The sequence below is a fragment of the Ursus arctos genome, unplaced genomic scaffold (assembly GCF_023065955.2).
Source record: "Ursus arctos isolate Adak ecotype North America unplaced genomic scaffold, UrsArc2.0 scaffold_26, whole genome shotgun sequence".
Classification (NCBI taxonomy): Eukaryota; Metazoa; Chordata; class Mammalia; order Carnivora; family Ursidae; genus Ursus; species Ursus arctos.
In genome coordinates, this window is record NW_026622941.1 from 2,431,828 (window position 1) to 2,453,713 (window position 21,886).

The 21,886-nt window shown below is 37.1% G+C and overlaps 1 protein-coding gene across 17 annotated transcripts in view; it reads right to left on the reverse strand.

The window, feature by feature from the left end:
- The window catches only part of ERC1 (ELKS/RAB6-interacting/CAST family member 1), a 554,906-nt gene that overhangs the window by 73,751 nt on the left and 459,269 nt on the right, over positions 1 to 21,886 (reverse strand). For all 17 annotated transcript variants that reach the window (XM_048216749.2, XM_057318942.1, XM_057318950.1 and 14 more), the window contains one exon: positions 13,209 to 13,307. In XM_048216749.2, the coding sequence (XP_048072706.1) occupies positions 13,209 to 13,307 (99 nt within the window). The remainder of the gene's footprint in view (positions 1 to 13,208; positions 13,308 to 21,886) is intronic.

Consider the following 21,886-nt stretch of genomic DNA (forward strand, 5'->3'; position numbering starts at 1 on the left):
CTCTCTTGCTTCACTAAGTCATAAAATGTTACAAATAATATTCAGTGCATATTTTGAATATATTTTGCCAGAAGATACTATTAGCTGGTTTTTAGATTTTACTAAAAACTTTTTAAAAATTGTGGTAAAAAACTGTAGTAAAACACACATAAAAGTTTCCATTTAATCACTGTTAAGTGTACAGTTCAGTAGTGTTAAATACGTTCACACTATTGTGCAACCAACCTCTATATTTTTCATCTTGCAAAACCGAAGCTCTATACTCATTAAACAACTCCCCACTTCCTTCAATGATTCTGTTTTCAATATTTTTTTTTTTTTGCCTTGAATAAAATCTGATTAAAAACATAGCTTCCGGGGCGCCTGGGTGGCTCAGTTGTTAAGCGTCTGCCTTCAGCTCAGGGCGTGATCCCGACGTTCTGGGATCGAGCCCCGCATCAGGCTCCTCCGCTGGGAGCCTGCTTCTTCCTCTCCCACTCCCCCTGCCTGTGTTCCCTCCCTAGCTGGCTGTCTCTCCGTCAAATAAATAAATAAAATCTTTAAAAAAAAAAAAAACAAAAAAAAAAACCAAACAAAAAAAACCATAGCTTCCATTTTGATTTTGAAAATTAATTGAAAAAAAAAGAATTTCAAGGCAGAAATTAATTTTATAGAAAACATTTTCTTTCCCTAAGAACAGGACTCTTCCTTAAACATGGAGATGACTTACTAAATAGAATAACAGGATGTGAGTGCCAGGTTTAAAAAGAGCATACAACCCTGTAGTCTTTCTATGCAATATGATATTGATATTTGAAGCAAGCAAGGTATATAATATTTATATAAAGAAATGTATCTAGGATTTATAATTTTTTAGGAAAATGCATTTGTAGTCTGCTAACTGTAAGATACATTATCACAAAGATTAAGATAAACACCTAGGGAAGTAGTTACACCAGAGGGTTAACTGATAAATTTTATGAAACCTTTAAGGAAGATATTTGTACCAATTCTCTACAATCTCTTTCAGAGGATAGAAGCACAGGGGTACTTCCTAACTCATTCTAGGAGGCCAGATATACTCTAATAACAAAACCAGGCAAAGACATTACAAGTACAGAAAACTACAGACCAATATCTCTCATTCACATAGATGTAAAAGCTCTCAACAAAATATTTGCAAATACACCAAGACCAAACTGGATTTATCCCAGGTATGTAAGGCTGGTTCAACATTTGAAAATCAATTAACTGTAACCCATCACATCAACCCAGGCAAAAGAAAAAAAAAAAATCACACAATTATATTAATGCAGAAAAAGCATCTGACAAAATTCAACACCCATTCATGATAAAAATCTCAGTAAACTGGGAATAGGGGGAACTTCTTCAACTTGATAAAGAATATCTACAAAAAAAAATAGCTAATATTGTATATAATGGTGAGAAACTTGAGGCTTTCGCACTAAGATCAGGTACATTTAAGAATGGTCCCAGCACCACTTCTTTTCAATATTATACTAGGAGTTCTAGTTAATGCAACAAGATAGAAAAAGGGAATAAAAGATACACAGACTGGGAAGGAAGGAATAAAATTGTCTTTGTTCAGAGATGACATTACTGTCTAGTAGAAATTCCAAGTGAATGAACAGCAATAACAACGAAAACTCCTGGAACTGATAAGCAATTATAATAACAAGGTTGCAGGGTATACGGGTTTATATAAAAAAGGCAATTGCTTTCCAATATACCAACAACGAATAAGTGGAATTTGAAATAAATACACAATACCATTTACATAGCATTCCCAAAATGAAATACTTAGGAATAAATCTAACAAAATATGTACAAGATCTCTACGAGGAAAACTACAAAACTCTGATGAATGAAATCAATGAAAAACTAAACAAATGGAGAGATAGTCCATATTCACAGATAGGAAGATTCAATATTGTTAAGATGTCAATTCTTCCCAACTTGATCTCTAGATTCAATGCAATCCCAATTAAAATCCCAGCAAGTTATTTTGTGGATACCAGAAAACTGACTCTAAAGTTCATATGGAGGGGCCAAAAGCACAGAATAGTCAACATAATTTTGAAGAAGACAAAGTTGGAAGACTGACACTGACTTCAAGCCTTACTATAAAGCTACAGTAACCAAGATAGTGTGGTATTGACAAAAGAACAGACAAATAAATCAATGGAAAAGAACCGAGAGCTCAGAAACAGACTCACATACATCTAGTCAACTGATCTTTGGCAAAGCAGCATAAGCAATACAACTGAACAAAGACAGTCTTTTCAACAAATGACGCTAGAACAACTGGACCATCCACATGCAAAAAGATCAGTCTAGGCACAAACCTTATACTTTTTACAAAAACCAACTCAAAATGGATCACAGACCTAAATATAAAATGTAAAGCTATAACATTTCTGGAAAATAATATAGGAGAAAACCTACAAGATCTTTGGTATGGCAATGACTTTTTAGACACGAAAGGCATGATCCATAAAAGAAATAAGTGATAAGCTCAACTTCATTAAAATAAAACACTTCTCTGTGAAAGACAATCTCAAGATTGAAGACAAGCCACACACTGGGATAAAATATTTGCAAAAGACATATTTAAGAAGAACTATTATCCAAAATATACAAATAACTCTTGAAATCCAACAAGAAAACAACACATTTAAAAAAAAATGGGCCAAAGACCAAGACCTTAACAGACACCTCACCAAGGAAGATACACAGATAGCAAATAAGCATGTGAAAAGATGGTCCATAACATATGTCATCAGAGAAATACAAATTAAAACAAAGAGATACCACTACACACCTATTAGAATGGCCAAAATCCAGAAGATATAACATCAAATGCTGCCAAGAATAACAGGGACTTTCATTCATTGTTGGTGGGGATGCAAATGATAATAGTCACTTTAGAAGACAGTGGCAGTTTCTTGCTAACAAACCTAACCTACTCTTAATATAAAATCCAGCAATCATGGTCCTCAGTATTTATCTAAAGGAGTTGAAAACTTACAGCCACAGAAAAACCAGCACATGGATGTTTATAGCAGCTTTGTTCCTAACTGCAAAAACTTGGAAGCAACGAAGATGTTCTTTAGCACGTGAATGGATAAAGTGTGGTACATCCAGACGATGAAATATTATTCAGTTACAAATCAGTCTAATAATACATACTAAATGGGATGAGTATACCACCCCAAAATATGCCCCTTTGGCATTAAGGGTCGTTTTGAGCTAAAAGCACATAGCTCTCTGCCATCCTTCCTTTTTGTCATAAGGCAGGACATATATTTCCCTTTGTAAAGGTCGCTCTCTCCTCTACCAGGAAAAGAACAACTTCAGAGACACCTCTTGTTACCTGAGACTCTTACTTGCAACAAACCTTACTAAATAACCCTTATTTGCCATACATTTCCAAGTCACCTTTCCATAACTTAGCCTCTCCCTAGAAGCCTTGGGATCTTTTTTCCTTTGTTTAGTTTCTTTTCCACAATTCACCTCCCTTTGTTATAATGGGATACAAACCCCAAATTGAGTTACACTTTTTTGTAAGCTTCTGTGCATTCAAGCATAATTGAATCTGTTTTTTTTTTCCTTTCTGCTAATCAGTCTTTTATCAGTTTGATTCACAGACCCCAGTCACTGAATGTAAGAAAGCAGAGGAGAAAGTTTTTCCTTCTCTACATTACTAGGAGGTCTTTCTACTTGTTTAGCTAGGTTTTTACGAGGGGTTTCTTTTTGATATTCTTCATTAATTTTTTTCTTCATGTATTTGTACTTGAATATTCTTACTATTTCTCTTATAACTAGTATGAATAAAAAAGCATAATAACCTTTTAAAAAAACTCTTCTAGAAGTTTCCTTACTGGAAGTGGGTCAAATTTTGGCTTAGACTTACCTGAGTTCAAATTTGGCCTCTACTACCTACAGGCAATGTGAACTTGGATAAGTTTGCTAAATTCTTTCTCTGAAGTTCAGTTTCTTCAGCAATAAAATAATGAGAATGGTGTCTGTCTTCTAGGCTTGTTGTATTGTAGTCTAGGATTATTTAATAAGAATATGCTTATAAGCTTAAACTAAGTGTTTAGGATTTAGTAGGTATTCTTTAAATGGTAACTATCAGCATCAGCATCTTTTAGCATCTATTCCTCAATGCTCTTGTTAAAAATAGCTCCATTTTCCAGAATCTTTTTGGATTTGACATAGGTTCAAGCTGCTTGAGACCAGGAAAAAAACTGACACAGCATCTAAATTATATATATATATATATAAATTATATATATAATTTATATATATAATTTATATATATATGTTAAGAAGAGATAATGGCTTAAAGAATGAGGGCCTGTAGAAGGCACTTGCTGAGTATGGTATGCAGACGGAGTTGGTGGAGAGCTTGGCATGGTAACAGTAGAGGACAGAGTTTTGAGACAGCTAGAGAGAACCTAGGATGGAAAGATTAGGAGTGGAGGGAGTAGAACGCTCTGGCAAATCATGAAAAGCAGAAAAAACTGAGAATTCTAAATTTATTTTTGGGAAGGAGAAAGGAAGGAAGAGAAATATGAAAGGCACAAAGCAGGCTGTGTACCTAGGACAAAGAAGAAACTAGTTAAGACATTTTTTAAGGAGCGTAGACAGGAAATGCTATTAAACTGGAGTTTAGGTAGTTTAAGAACAGTATGAATCCAAAGGTGACTATTAATGAATTCTCACCCAATCCTCCCATTTAAATGAACAAGGGAACCAAGAGAAAGGAAAAGAGAATGCAGGAAGAGAGGGAGGGAGGTAGAAAGGGAAGAGAGGGAGGGAGGTAGAAAGGGAAGAGAGGTGGGGATCATGCTATAAATTGTCAATGTGTGTCTTCAGGTTGCAGACATCAATAATTAACATTAATCAAGCAACCATGATATACAAAGACACAGTTTTAAAGGCTTTATATTATATCATTTAGTCACCTAACAACCCTATGAGGTAGGTGTATTACTCTTCCCATTTTACAAATGAATAAAGTAGGTACACAGAGGTTTGGAACCAGGCAATCTGGTCCAAAGCCCACATTCTGACTACGACCCTACAGCATCAGAACTAGATGAGGAGGCAATCAACTCAGAACACAGGGATTCAGATAATCTTCAGGGGAAGCTGACTGCTATGTTAATCTTTGTAAAGTTCAATGTATAACTGTTCTTGTGAGACACTTGTATTTGTAGCTTTTCTATTTGAATTATGGGTACCCTATATTAAAACAGAAATGTGGGTGGTACATAACAATGAAAAAATAAAAGGACCATGATATCCTTTGTTCTAGCAAGGCTGGATTCTGCACTGGCCCCTACTCCTTCTTTTTTTTTTTTTTTTTTTAAAGTAGATAATTCCTTAATTTAATATTTTTTTTTTATTTTTTAATAATGATTTTTTATTATATTATGTTAGTCACCATACAGTACATCCCCGGTTTTCGATGTAAGGCTCGATGATTCATTAGTTGTGTATAACACCCAGTGCACCATGCAATATGTGCCCTCCTTACTACCCATCACCGGTCTATCCCATTCCCCCACCCCCCTCCCCTCTGTAGCCCTCAGTTTGTTTCTCATAGTCCATAGTCTCTCATGTTTCATTCCCCCTTCTGATTACCCCCCCTTTCTTTATCCCTTTCTTCCCCTACTGATCATTCTAGTTCTTATGTTCCATAGATGAGAGAAATCATATGATAGTTGTCTTTCTCTGCTTGACTTATTTCACTAAGCATTATCTCCTCCAGTGCCGTCCATGTTGTAGCAAATGTTGAGAACTCATTCTTTCTGATTGCTGAGTAATATTCCATTGTATATATGGACCACAACTTCTTAATCCAGTCATCTGTTGCAGGGCATCTCGGCTCCTTCCACGATTTAGCTATTGTGGACATTGCTGCTATGAACATTGGGGTGCATATACTGGCCCCTACTCCTTCTTAGGGCCTTCCTTCAAGGTGGTTCCCATCTAAAATTCTTTTTCTTTCCCCTTCCTGCCACCCAAACTTTATCCAACCTCCAAGATCCACTTCTTATCCCTTCCTAAACTCTACAGTTCTAAATTTGTCACCAGATTCCTGGGTAGTTATATTAATTAAAAAAAAAAATCAGTGAAGTGAGGTCAGAAATCCACTTAGGTTCCTTTTATAAGGGAAATCCCTTACTGGGAAAGGTTGTTTTGTTATTTTCCTATACAGGAATACAATTCAATTCAACATACTTCTACCAAGTGTCATCTTATGTCCAAGGAACTGTAAAGTGGAATATTCCTTCTCTTTTAATTATGGTATAGTGGAAAGGGCATGGGATCTGATGTCAGTCTTGGGTTTAAATGTCTGCCGCTTGTTATCTCTGTAATCTTGGAAAATCACTTAACTTCTATGAACTTTATTTCCTCATTGGTAAACATGTTCTTAGAGTGGTTGTGAAAATTAAATATGGGATAAGTGATATGAAAGTGTCTGGCCCATAGTGTTTATTTTTTTAAATTTTTAAATTTTTTTATAATAATTTTTTATTATGTTATGTTAGTCACCATAAAGTATATCCTTAGTTTTTGATGTAATGTTCCATGATTCATTATTTGCGTATAACACCCAGTGCACCATGCAATATGTGCCCTCCTTAATACCCATCACCGGCCTATCCCAATCCCCCACTCTCCTCCCCTCTGAAGCCCTCAATTTGTTTCCCAGAGTCCATAGTCTCTCATAGTGTTTAACAAATGTTACTTTTTCCCGCAACTAGGATCCTCCCACTTCCTTAATTCTACTGGCCTTACCAAGCTCTTTAGGAAAGAAGCATCTTGCTGAAATCTCTGATCCACTTCTGAAAATACAAGGTCAAATTCTTTCTTGCCTGTTATGTCAAAAACTGATCCTGGTATTGGTCCAAACTGTTTAAACAGTTGGTCCAATAAACAATCTGGACCACACTGACAAAATATTCTAACTCACTACTCCAATCAATTCTGTAACATCTTAATCTAATACCTCCCTTCTAGAGAGAGATTCTCTAGAGATATAAGAGATTTTCATTGTAGTACTAACCAAGAGAACACTTTCACGATGTTTCAAACTGATAAGGAAGAGATTTATGTGGACAACTCAACTAGGACAGACAATAAGGAAAATGAAATGCCAAAAGAAAGAGACACTTGTTTTAAAACATTTGTCTTAAAAGCTTGTCTTAACACTGATACCATCTCTAATTAAAAAAGAAAAGTTTCATAACATATCAGTTCAAATTATGTTTTAGGATGCAATAGTGCTGGTCTGATAGTCATGCAACTCATTTCCAGATTTTAGTCAGTGGAATGGTTTTATAACAAGACCAACTTCTTAACAAGTACATCCTTTACTTGAGGGGTCTGGTGCTAGTTTACACAGAGTGCTTCCCCAGAATGAGGTCCACAAAGAGCACATGGCCATGGTACCTACTATGCTCTAGGCTTTTCTTGATGGCTATGAACCACAGGTTACTAGGAGAAAAGTTTCCACCTGAAGGATGTTCACTTTTCAGATAGAAAAGATTTCTGAATTATACTCAACTTTTTTATTTAGTATGAAATTATAGGAGCCAGAGTCTATGACTTAATTATGACTTTCCCTTAAATTTTTAACATTTCTCTCTACAAGTCTTTTGTTTCTAGACAGTTTTCCTATATTACCTTTCAAAATTTCCCTTTCTTGTACTAGTAATGCTGACATTAAAGATAACAGCCAATTCTATGCTCTTGGTTTCAATGTAAACTTTATTGTTTCTTCTCTGCATTTCATGAATTCAGAAGTTAATTCATTCAATATATACTTACTGAGGGCCTACTGTATATCAGGCATTATTTTAGATGACAGAAATACAAAAGCAAACATATTAAAGTCCCTGTTCCCATGGAGCCTACTTCTACTGTCAGGGAACAACAAGAAAGGAAACACAAATTAAAGGGATAGACACTAGCAGGGACACATTTCACATGGATTTTCTATAGGTTGAAGGGAGAGAGAGAAGGGACTCTCATGCTTTCTAACTGGAGGTAACACTTGCTTTATTCTGTGTGTCTCAGGAGGATTATGACAGCATATTCAAAGATAACAGACGTAGTGAAGAGAAGGGCTATATGCACCCCAATGTTCATAGCAGCATTGTCCACAATAGCTAAATTGTGGAAGGAGCCGAGATGCCCTTCAACAGATGACTGGATTAAGAAGATGTGGTCCATATATACAATGGAATATTACTCAGCCATCAGAAAGAACGATTACACAACACTTGCAGCAACATGGACGGGACTGGAGATTATGCTAAGTGAAATAAGTCAAGCAGACAAAGACAATTATCATATGGTTTCACTCATTTACGGATCATAAGAAATAGGAGGATTGGTAGGAGAAGGAAGGGAAGAACGAAGGGGGGTTAAACAGAAGGCGGAATGAACCATGAGAGACTGTGGACTCTGGGAAACAAACTGGGGGTTTCAGAGGGGAGGGGGGTGGGGGATTGGGATAGGCCGGTGATGGGTATTAAGGAGGGCACGTATTGCATGGTACACTGAGTGTTATATGCAAATAATGAATCACGGAACATTACATCAATAACTAAGGATGTACTGTATGGTGACTAACAAAACAAAAATTATTATTAAAAAAACAAAAAAAACCAAAGTAAGTTTCGATGAATAAATTTCTTTTATAGAAAAATTAAGGTGTTTTCTCAAGGGAAAAAATTCCTCAGGATATAAGAGATTAAATTTTTGGTGATGAAAAGGGAGATATAATCACCAATATGTCTTAGATGATCTCTTTCACTGTCAGCTACTAGTTCCTCTATCCAGATCACAGAAATGCTGGGGGCCTTAACATCTAAATCCTTTATTTATTTTTTGCACCCTTACCAACAGAATGAGGGCACTGGACTAGATATTAATAAAAATAGTAACTAACACTTATTGAACACTGACTACTTCCGGAGACGGATTCAAGTTAATGATGACAACAGCAACGACAAATACAATAATATAAGCAGAGTACATGGTGGAAGGCACCGTTCAATTCATTTTATATACATTAACTTATTAATCTGTCCAACAACCCTTTGTACAAAGTAGGCCATTAATAAAACCATTTTTACAGGGGCGCCTGGGTGGCTCAGTTGCTTAAGTGTCTGACTCTTGATTTTGGCTCAGGTCAGGATCTCCGGATTGTGAGATCGAGTTTCATGTTGGGCACTGCGCTGAGCATGGAGCCTGTTAAGACTCTCTGCCCCTCCCTCTCCCCGCACTCTCTCTATCAAAATAAATAAATAAATAAACAAACCATTTTTACAGAAAAATTGGGATTCAAAGACTGAGTTAATTTCCCCAGGCCACAAAGAAGGTGGAGTCTAGATGCAAAGCTGTGTGGTCTGGCTCCAGAGTTTATGCCTCTAACAACTCATCTGCTTCTCCAACAACCTCCATTTGAAAGACGAAGGAACTGAAGTATGGGGAGATTAAATACCTTGTCCAAAGTCACAAGCTAATACATGGTGGTGTTAGGATCTGACCAGAGGCATTCTGCTCCAAAGCCTCGACTCGTAACCGTTATGTTCTAACACTTCTTGTGAAATTGCCTAGACCCCTTGAGCTCTCTACTTCTATGATTCTCTTGCTGACTGAGTATTGATTAAATCTAATAAGACTCACGCTTTGCTGACATATATACCGTGTTTTTAAAATGTTTTAGATGTAAAGCATTATTTACGTTCTTAAGTTTGACAAGATAAATCGTCAATTTCAAAAGTTTGAAATTTTATTAAGAAAAATCTGTTCTCTAGAATTAGCAAGAAAACAAGTTAAGAAAACTGGAGATCAAGTCAAGACGTCTGCAATATTTTATGGGTCACTCATGCATTTCTTTAGGTAAAACCCTTATGATATCATGGCATATATAGCACTTTTTCGAAAATTTGAGATATCATAGAAACTCCAGTTATGGCCAGCTAATTGCAACTGCACTGTGCCAAACCAATGGCAGTTAATATTTTAGTGCAATAAGCTCAACAATGCAATAATTAAAAAAAATCAATAGCATCTGAACTCTTACTAGGAGCTATTTCACTAGGGAAGAAGAAAAAATAAAATGGACACTTTAGGAACAAGTCTATGTGTAGGTTTGTTAATTTTTCAGTCTCCTGGTGAAGTTATTTATGGGCCTTCTTTCCTGTAACACTAACTTGTCTCTTCTGATTGGCTAGAAAAAGGGTATACAACCAATACAATCCTATTCATATGTCAGGGACGTGCTTCCTGTTAAGGCATGCCAAGAGGCTCCTATGTTCTGCCAAAATAGACAAGGCAGGCTCATTTAGAAGGAGGGGACTGGTATTCTATATTCAACTACTGTATGGCCCCCCATAGCCTTCACGATGACAAATAACTCCTTGCAGGGGGCAGTGTAGATAAAGAGAATTAGCACATGAATTTTCTCAGCTTTAGCTTTGTCTGGCATGCAACACTCTAACCCAAATAGCTTTTTGGCTGGTATACATTTCGCCTTGTACACCCTCAGGATAAAGTCATTTGGAAAGGTTCCCATCTTCACAGTATATGCCCCTTTCCACAACTTACCTCATCATCCTTCTTGGCTGTGTTTGCTAGTGAGAGGTCTACACATGTCCTCATCATTTTAAGAAGTATAACACCAAGACACAGACTTTTCAGAGAGAACTGACTCCAAAAGAGTGAGATCACCAATAAGCAAGGGCAGTGAATCCAGGGAGTGCAAGGCCACCGATATGTGTGAACTTATTAATTGTAATTATTATTTTTTCTAAGAAAAGGATTTCCTTAGTCAAACCTCCAGGGCATCAGATCAAAGGGAGATACTGCCACAGCTGGACTATATTTTCCAGCCAATTGGCCTGGAAAGGAGAATCTAGACAGTGTCCTGGCAACTGTTTAACACAGCAGCAATTCATAAAAGAGAGGAAAAAGAATTCTTTAGACCAACTTTTTAAAAGGTTTTCCTTTACTTCTTTACTTCTCCTTATTTTTAAGGACAGCTTGAGAGTAATGTCAAAGCTCTAGGGGATGTCCTTGATAGGCACTCTATAAGAACCACTGACCCTGAGAATTCAGAGCATCCTTTTACAGATAGAAACAAGAGGTTTTAGTTCACAGTACAATTTTTTTAAAGACATATATTTACAATTAATTATCACAAAAAGTAATATCCCAAACTTGCTGGCAGAGTATTTGATCAATTTTCTAGTTCCAGTTTGATGTAAGTCACTATAAACCTTACCAGGACACTGTAAAATCACATTAGATAAGGTAGTTTATTAATAAAATCATAACAGGAGAAATTTAATTATATGCCCTGGAAGTTCTCCCAAAAATGTATAAAAAGAAATTATAAAAGTGATTATTAACACACAAAAACAAAAAAAACCCCACAAAACCCAACCCCCCTACGTCAGAAGCATAGCAATACACACAGGAATCATGTGAAGATGAGAAAACAGAAAGCACACCAAACAATTTCATGAATTACAGAGAAACAAGATGTGCGAATGACTGTGTAAAAAAAAAAAAAATGAAAGCAAACAAAAAACATTTCTATAGTTAAGGAAAGGTGTTTCTCACCGTTCTGAACAAAATGGCTGAACTAAGAGCATCTGATTGGCTATGCCCATATACCCTCCTCCTCATCCTAGGGGAGAAAGATGACAAAGGGAACAATGCCCCAGAGCAGCATGGGAATGAAAAAGAGTTGGTTAGTATTTAAAACAAAGACATAAGCATAATGTAGTAGAAGAAAATGGTCTCTAAGTTCTTGACCCTTTTTATAATAGATTCTAACTCCCTAAATTCCCTAACCTACCCAAATCAGTAACTAGTTTGTCATTACATTTCTACTTTCCTACCCTTTCAAGACACTGTCTCTATCCCAGGGCTGGATCTGGACAAAATTATCAGGTTGCAGACTTTACTTTATTTTTGCCTTTTCTTCAAACTTTCCTCATTTCCATTTGCTTTCCAATATTCCCAGGCATCCAATTTCTTGTATTTATTCATTATCAAAATCTGTTTCAAGGAAAGGATCTAATACTCATCTAATATACACTGGCATAAATTTAATTCTGGGTATCAAGAACAGGCAGAGATAGCAAAATCATTTCTTGGCAAAGAAAGATGGCTGACATCAGGCAGACAGTTCTGCATTCTGCCTACATTAAGATTGCTATTGTTTTCCCTCTAAAATATAAGGCTTGCCTCAACTGGCTTAGTAAATGTCATCATACTGTGACTATATCTTCTGAATCTCAGAAAAAATTATAATTTGGATATTATTGCTGTTTTCATCTGCAATATTTCTTCTTCTAAGACAATGTCACGGCTATCATTCAGTGGAGATGTTTAGTGGGGGAGTTTCCCTTGGCTTTTTAGTCATATGGATGTAATTACTTAACTATTTTTTTTCCTTCAGCTATATATTTTAAGACTGAGTGTGATGGAGATGTTGAAATCTGATTTTTGGCAATGGGATATGAGGTAATCTGTTCACCACTCTCCCCCATCCATCATTTTCAAGATCTTGGGAGAGTTCCCTTCTTCCAAAAGACTGGAGTTGAATATGGTTCCCTTCAGTCTCATCAATGCCTCTTTTGCATTGATGAGAAGTTGAAGGCAACAATTTTCCTTGAGAATAACATATACTGGAGGGATCAACCAGGGAAATGGGAGAGAAGAAATTATCACTCTTCATAATAGGTGATGAGGAGAGATTTAAAAATTTGCAATTAAACAATAGTCATCTCTAAACAGAATTGTGTCTTATAGAGCTCACAAGGAAAGAGTCTTTTTTTTTTTTTAAATAAGGCATTGTTTTAATAAGAAAAGTAGGACACTTACAAATTAGTATGTATCTTTCAGATTAATTTTTTTTCTCAACCAATTCAAGGATTTCTTATAGTCCTCAAATCTTTTGAGTATCTCCTCTAAAAATATTCAGAATCATCTACCACCACCTTCCTGTACAGAAATTAAATCTATGTTTAAAAACATGAGTGAAGATTTCAGAAATTATTTATTTATTTTTCTTTTTCTAATTTATACTCTGGAATTTGTAACATGCTAGTATAAGATACATGAAAATAAAAGCACACTTGTTTTTATAAAACACTCAAGAACAGTCTTACCTGGTCTGGGGAGGGTTTATGATTGGTTTGATTGGAATGGGAGGATTTGAAGTGGTCATCCTCATAGTTGTCGGCCATTAGCTTCATTCGATTTTGTGTCTAAGAGGAAATGATTCATGAAGTTAAATTGAGATAAAATTTCTATGAAACACCGTAAAGTAACAAGTCTTTTAAGAATGTCATAAGAAATAATAAAACTAATGCTGTCTGAAATAAAATTAAACATAGGATTTCTGAAGATATCAGGGAAAAAAATTAGGCACAGCTCCAAACTGAATTGTGCACCCCTTCCCCACCCTTCCCCTCATTCATGTTGAAGCCCTAACCCTCAGGGTAACTACATCTGGCTAGAGTCTTTAGGAGGTAATTAAGGTTAAATAAAGCCATAAGGGTGGGGCCCTAATCTGATAGGACTGTGGCCTTGTAAGAAGAGGAAGAGAGAGATCATTCTCATTCTCTCTCACTCTAAGTCACTTACTCTCTCTCTCTCCCTTTCTCTCTCTTTTCCTCCTTCCCCGCCGTGGGAGGAGACAATAAGAAGTTGGCTTCTGCAAGCCAGGAAGAGAGCTCACACCAGGAACTGAATTGGCTGGCACCTTGATCTTGGACTTCCTAGCCTCCAGACTGGGCTTTAAGCCATCAAGTCTATGGTATTTTGTTATGGCAGTCCAAGCAAACTAAGACAGGCACCTAAATTAGTACAGAAATTTTGAGGAAAAGAGTAATCTTCTCAAATCAAGCCCCTTATACAGTGCTTTATTTTTTTAAAATAAAGACTGGATTATACCATACCTAGGATAGGACTCTGTAACTCTGTTTTTTCACTTCTTGATATGTAGGAGTCATATTTTCATACTACTATAAGAACTACTCATTTTTTAAACACTATTCCATTTTGGGGGATGTTATATACCACACAGACCATAAATATTGGAGAAAAAAGTTATCATCTGTAAATGAAATGATTATATACCTAGAACATCTAAGAGAATCAACTGAAAAACTATTACAACTTATAATAAAGTTCAGTAAGATTATCAGATGGAAGCTACATACATAAAATTCAATAGCTTTTTTTAACACCATCAATAAACATTCGGGTTTTCAAAATAAGTCAGAGATTCTGAAATTCTTCTCTTCAACACTAGGCTACACGATTATTATCCCATTGTCTTTTCTCCATGTTTACCAAAAAGGAGTGGATTGGTGATTCTGTGTGATTGGTTAATGTAAGACCTGAATAAATGAATGAATACATAATATATAAATATAAGTATAAATGTAAATATAAAGGTAGAGGCTGCTTTTAGGCAACAGCCTTGAGCAATGGAACTTGAGCAGGATGAAAGGGCCCACAGCGACCACCAAGCTGATGCAAACAGGCTCATTAAGCAACCCACCTTGAAACAGCCACAGGCTGTAACTAACCAATGCACAACATACAACCAGGCACAGTTAACCGAAAAAGGGAAAATTCAATATGTTCCCATAACTCCTCACTCTGCCCTATAACTGGTCCCTCACCACTGCCTTATTGCAGACAGTCTCTCCTTTGCTGTCCTGCTCACTGGTGCCTTGCAGTGTATTCAATAAATTTCTATCTCTTTTGTTCTGCCTTGGGTGAAATCTTTCACTGCCTATGCCACTGGTCCCCCATCTGATTGGGATGCCCCACAATTAAAATATGCATATATATACACATACACACACATTTTGTACACCAACAAATTCAGAAAATGCAGGGTAGACTATGCCTAAAACTAAACAGCAATATATTGCACTAACAAAATATTGTTAAAATCTAAAGTTTTAGTTTCATTCTTCCACTCTCTCATACCATACACAAAGATAAACTCCAAATGGATGAAAGACCTCGATGTGAGACAGGAATCCATCAAAATCACAGAGAAGAACATAGGCTGTAACCTCTTCGACACTGGCCACAGCAACTTCTTTCATGACACATCTCCAAAGGCAAAGGACAAAAATGAACTTTTGGAACTTCATCGAGATAAAAAGCTTCTGCACAGCAAAGGAAACAGTCAACAAAACAAAGAGGCAACCCACGGGATGGGAGAAAATATTTGCAAATGACACTACAGATAAAAGACTGGTATCCAAGATCTATAAAGAATTTCTCAAACTCAATACCCAAGGAACAAATAATCAAATAAAAAAATGGGCAGAAGATATGAACAGACACTTCTCCAATGAAGACATACGAATGGCTAACAGACACATGAAAAAAATGTTCAACATTATTAGCCATCAGGGAAATTCAAATCAAAACCACATTGAGATACCACCTTATGCCAGTTAGAATGGCAAAAATTGACAAGGCAAGAAACAACAAATGGAGAGGATGTGGAGAAAGGGGAACCCTGTTCTTACACTGTTGGTGAGAATGCAAGTTGGTACAGCCACTTTGGAAAACAGTGTGGAGTTTCTTTAAAAAATTAAAAATAGAGCTACCCTATGACCCAGCCATTGCACTACTGGGTATTTACCCCAAAGATACAGATGTAGTGAAAAGAAGGGGGACATGGACCCCAATGTTCATATCAGCAATGTCCACAATACCCAAACTGTCTAAGGAGCCGAGATGCCCTTCAACAGACGAATGGATAAAGAAGATGTGGTCCATATATACAATGGAATATTACTCAGCCATCAGAAAAAATGATTACCCAATATTTGCATTGACATGGATGGGACTGGAGGAGATTATGCTAAGTGAAATAAATCAAGCAGAGAAAGACAATTATCATATGGTTTCACTCATTTGTGGAACATAAGGAATAGCAGGGAGATTGTTAGGAGTAGGAAGGGAAAAATGAAGGGAGGTAAACAGAGGGGGAAATGAACCACGAGAGTATGGACTCTGGGAAACAAAATGAGGGTAGAGGGGCGGGGGGTGGTGGGATGGGCTAGCCCGGTGAAGGGTATTAAGGAGGGCATGTATTATATGGAGCACTGGGTGTTATATGTAAATAGTGAATCATGGAACACTACATCAAAAACTAATGATGTACTGTATGGTGACTAACATATAATAAAAAAAAATCTAAAGTTTTAAAGTATTGAAAATAAACCTCCTAATATTATGCAATTTAAAAATGTTTGCTGTAGATAATCTGAAAAATTTAAAAAATCACCTGTAAATCCCTCTCTGATAAGTAATAATCACTCTTACTACTTAGGTGTATCCACTCAGCCTCCTCCCTATAAACATAAGAAGTGGCATACTCTTCTGATTTTTTCTCTATTTCTTCCTTATTTCTACTACAATATGGTATTTTTAAAGATTTTTATTTATTTATTTAACAGAAAGTGAGAGAGAGAACAAGCAGGGGGAGCAGCAGAGGGAGAGGGAGAAGCAGGCTCCCCGCTGAGCAAGGGGTCTGACACGGGACTCAATCCCAGGAGCCTGGGATCTCGCCCTGAGCCGAAGGCAGACGCTTAACTGACTGAGCCACCCAGTCACCCCTACAATATGGTATTTCTTGAAAAAAGATTTATTTATTTATTTTAAAAAGAAAGAGCACATGCAAGAGCGAGAGTGAGAAAGTGGGATGGGGAAGGGGCAGAGGGGGAGAGAGTCTTAAACAGACTTCATGCTAAGCATGGAGCCCAATGCAGGGCTTGATCTTATGATCCTGGGTCACGACCTGAGCTGAAACCAAGAGTCGGATGCTTAACTGACTGTGCCACCTAGGTACCCCCAATACAGTATTTTAAAAATTACTATTATTTTACAGTATATTTTGATAGCTCATAGGACAAGTTGTCCTTCCCCTCTACCCATTCTGCTTTGTCAAAATTTGGGACTCTTTAACACATTTTCTTTCCTAGATTAAAAACACTTTGATTAATTCCATGAGAAAATTTATAGAGATTTTTCTTTGGTATTTTTTCATGTAATAACACCCGAGTAAGGGCTTTAGAGGCAAACTGCATGGGTCTGAATTCTAGTTCTGCTCTTAGCAGATATCTAAGTTTGGGGAAGCTACTTAAATGCTCTGAGCCTCAGTTTATTCACCTTTAAAATGAGGATAACAATACTTTCTCCTTAAAAGACTGTATGAGGATCAACTGAATTAATACAAGCACACAGAAAGGTGCCTGGCATGAAACACGCACCCAGCGTATTTTAGCTATCGCCATCACGATGAACATACTTTATCATGCCATTAAATATTATTTTAAAGTCTGTTGAAGACAGCAGCAGAATAAGAGGACCCCAGGCTTACCTCGACCCAGGAACACAACTAGATAACTATCAAATCATCCTAAATACCCCAGAAATTGACCTGAAGACTTACAGAACAAACTCCACAACTAAAGGGAGAGAAGTCACACTGAAGAATGTAGGAAGGCAGAGATGTGGTTTAGGGGAGAAACGGATCACAGGTGCTGAGGAGGGGAGGGAGCCATGGTTGTACAGAAGAACAAGAGAGAGAGAGGAGCATACAGGCGAACACAGAAAGAGAATGTTTCCCAGAGCCATTGGCTTGGAAAATGAGAGGGGCTGAATTTCTTGAGTACTTACAACCAGTGGGACTTAAAGCCTGGAGTTTTAAAGATCAGCAGATTTGCTTGGGATAGAGCCCCAAGGGCACTGCCCTGCTCCTGGAGAGAAGGCAGGCAAACAACCTAGGGGCAGAGAGCCTGGAAACAGCAATCTGAAAACACCTGGGGCACACAGGGGATAGATTATTTGCTCTTCTCAGAGTGCATCCCTGAGAGGCAGCATTCACAGAGATGCCCCTATGGAAACAAAGGGGCTGGCTGTGCTACCACTTTCTTCCCCGGCCCCTCAGCATAAACACAGAACCACCTGCGGGAAGCAGCACAAGGCTTACACTGGTTGCCTAACTTGCTTACACAAAGCTCCACCCCCCTGTGCTTAGGCAGGACTGCCGTTCTCATTAAGCTTGCCTCAGTCCCAGTGCAGTGGGTTCCTCCCCCAAAACTCCAGCACAAACTCCTACCCACACCACATCTCCTGACCAGAGAGTTCTGTAGGACCTCAGTTCTGGTGCAGTTGGTGTCAAGTCTCATTTCATAAACAGACCAAAGTACACCTGGTTAAAACTTGCCACATTCAGGCCAGGATAGCTTTTGCAGACCACTGGCCTGAAGGATAGATAGAGCAGTCAAAACACAAGAGCAGAGCACACGTAACACACACCAGAGACACTCCCTGAAGCATCAGGCCTGGGCACTACATGGCCTCTTCTTCCTAAGGCCATTACTGTCAGGAACAGGAGACATAACCAGCTTTTCTAACATACAGAAGAAGGCAGAGACTTAGACAAAATGCCACCATAAAGAAGTTTATCCCAAATGAAAGAACAAGATAAGGCAGGGCAAGTGATCTACGTGAAACAGATATAAGTAACTAGTCTGATGGAGAACTTAAAGCAACAGACACTGGGTTTGGGAAAAGAATAGAAGACATCAGTGAGACCTTCACCACAGAGATCAAAGAGCTAAAAAAGAATCAATCAGATGAAGAATGCAATAAACAAGATTGGAAACAGGCTGATGCAATGAACAGCAGGTTGAAGAAGGAGAGTAATGAATTAGTGACCTAGAAGACAAAGTAATGGAAAATAATGAAGCAGAACAAAAGAGAGAAAGAAGAATTATGCCACATGAGAAAAGACTTAGGAAACTCAGTGACTCCATCAAATGCAGTAATATTTATATTATAGGAGTCCCAGAAGAAGAAGAGTGAGAAAAGGGCAGAAAATTTATTTCAGGAATAGCAGAAACGAAAGAAAGAATAGCTAATCTGGGGAAGGAAACAGACATGCAGATCCAGAAGGTACAGAGATCTCCCATCAAAATCAATAACAGCAGACCAACACCAAGACACAGTGTAATTAAATCTGCAAAATATAGTGGCAAAGAAGAAATCTAATAGGCAGCAAGACAAAAGAAGTCCTTAACTTACAATGGAAAACCCATAAGGCTAGCTGGAGAGTTCTCAACAGAAACTTGGCAAGCCAGAAGAGATTGACAGAATATATTCAAGGTGCTGAATGAGATAAATCTGCAGCTGAGAATACGCTATCCCCAAAGCTGTCATTTAGAATAGAGGGAGATATAAAGAGCATCCCAGACAAACAAAAACTAAAGGAGTTAGTGACCACTAAACCAGCCCTACAAGAAATATTAAAGACTCTGAGTGCAAAGGAGAGACCAAAAGTAACAAAGACAAGAAAGGATCAGAGAAAATCGCCAGAAACAACAAAACAAGTAATAAAATGGGAATAAATACATATTTATCAATAATTACTTTGAATTTTGTAAATGGACTAAACACTCTAATCAAGAGATAGGGTGTCAGAATGAGTAAAAAAATAACATCCATCTATATGCTGCCTACAAGAGACTCATTTTAGACTTAAAGACACCTGAAGATTGAAAGTGAGGGGGTGGAGAAACAGTTCTCATGCAAATGGGAGTAGCAATACTTATATAGGATAAACTAGACTTTTTTGTTCTTGTATTGTTTTTATCCTGCTTTGGTATCAGGGTGATGCTGGCCTCACAGAATGATTTTGAATGTATTTCCTCTATTCTATTATTTGTAAGATTTTGATAAAGATTGTCATTATTTCAAATGTTTGGTAGAATTCACCAATGAAGCCATTAAAGTCTTGGGCTTTTCTGTGCTGGGAGATTGTTTAATTTTTATTTATTTATTTTTAAAGATTTTATTTATTTATTCGACAGAGATAGAGACAGCCAGCGAGAGAGGGAACACAAGCAGGGGGAGTGGGAGAGGAAGAAGCAGGCTCATAGCAGAGGAGCCTGATGTGGGGCTCGATCCCATAACGCCGGGATCACGCCCTGAGCCGAAGGCAGACACTTAACCGCTGTGCCACCCAGGCGCCCCGAGATTAATTTTTAATTCAAATTTCATTCTTCCATTTCTTTCATTAGTCTAAGAAGATTTCCTATTTCTTGGATTCAAGTTTCATGATTCAATCATGGTAACTTGTGAGTTTTTAGGAATTATCTGTTTTTCCCCCTAAGCTATTTGATTTGTTAGTACATAGTTATTTACAGTAATCTGTTATCACGCTATGTATTTCTGTGGTTATCTGTTGTATTATTTTCTCTTCCATTTCTCATTTTGGTTTTTGAGTCTTCTCTTTTGTCTCAGCAAACATAGTTAAAGCATTATGAATTTTATTATTTTTTTAAAAACTGGCATTACTTTCAACATTATGTTATTGTTTATTCTGGTTTCTATTTTATTTATTTCTGATTTTTCTTTGTTGTTTCCTTCCTTTACTAAATTTCAGCCAAGTTTCTTCTTTTTCTAGTTCCTTTTGGTGTAATGTTAGCTGTTTATTTGAATTTTTTTCTTAATACAAGCATTTATAGCATAAGTTTCACTCTAACATCTGCTTTTGCTGCATCCCCCCAAAAAGGAGTACACTATTGTGATGAGCAGTGAGTAATGTACAGAATTGTTTTTTTTAGAGAAGATTTATTTTAGAGAAAGCGAGCATGTGCATGCATGAGTGGGGAGAGGGGCAGAAGGAGAGGGAAAGACAGAAGCAAACTACCTGCTGAGTGCAAAGCCCAGATGTGGGGTTCCATCTAATGATCCTGAGATCATGACCTGAGCTGAAATCAAAAGTCAGACGCTTAACTGACTGAGCCACCCTGCTGCCCCTGTATAGAATTATCAAATCATTATATTGCACACCTGAACTAATGTAAAACTGTATGTTAATCATAGTCAATAGAAATAAAAAATAGAATAAGGAAAACTGAACATTTTAAAAAATTAAACAATATATTTTATTTTTTATTTTTTTAAAAATATTTTATTTATTCATTTGAGAGAGAGGAAGAGAGAGAAGGAGAGCTCAGAGGGAGAGGGAGAAGCAAACTCCCTGCCGAGCAGACAGCCTGACATGGGGCTCAATCCTGAGATCATGATCTGAGCCGAAGACAGACACCCAACCGACTGACCCACCCAGGCACCCCTAAATAATGTATTTTTAAAGTAACTTATGAATTAAAGAAGAGGACATCATAATGGAAATTGTAAGTTATTTATAATCAAAAAAATTAACATATAATACACCAAAATTTGAGAATACAACTTAAAGTAGCTCTTTGATGAAAATTTATAACCTCAAACAACCTCTGAATACCCTTATTTAAAGAAAAAGTCAAAGGGTGCCTGGTTGGTGCAGTGGGTTAAGCACCTGACTCTTGGTTTCGGCTTGGGTCGTGATCTCAGGGTCGTGAGATGGAGCCCCAGAGTCGGGTCCATTCTCAGGATGGAGTCGGCTTAAGATTTTCCATCGCACTCTGCTTCCCCCTCACCCTGCCGCACTCACATTCGCACTCTCTCTCTCTCTAATAAAGAAATAAATCTTTAAAAAAATAAAAAATGAAAAAAGTCAAGATTGAAAATAAGTAAGTTAAGCCTAAAGTAAATTGAGGAAACAAATAAAGATAAAGGCAAATATTAGTGAATTTTTAAAAAGAGAAATAATAACATAAAAATCAGGTTCTTTGAAATTAATAATAAATATCCAGCAAAACATGTCAAGAAAGAAAGACATAAACACATGTTAGAAGGAGCCAAAACAGGAGGCCATAACTATAGACAGATTTTTAAAATCATCAAATACTACATGTAT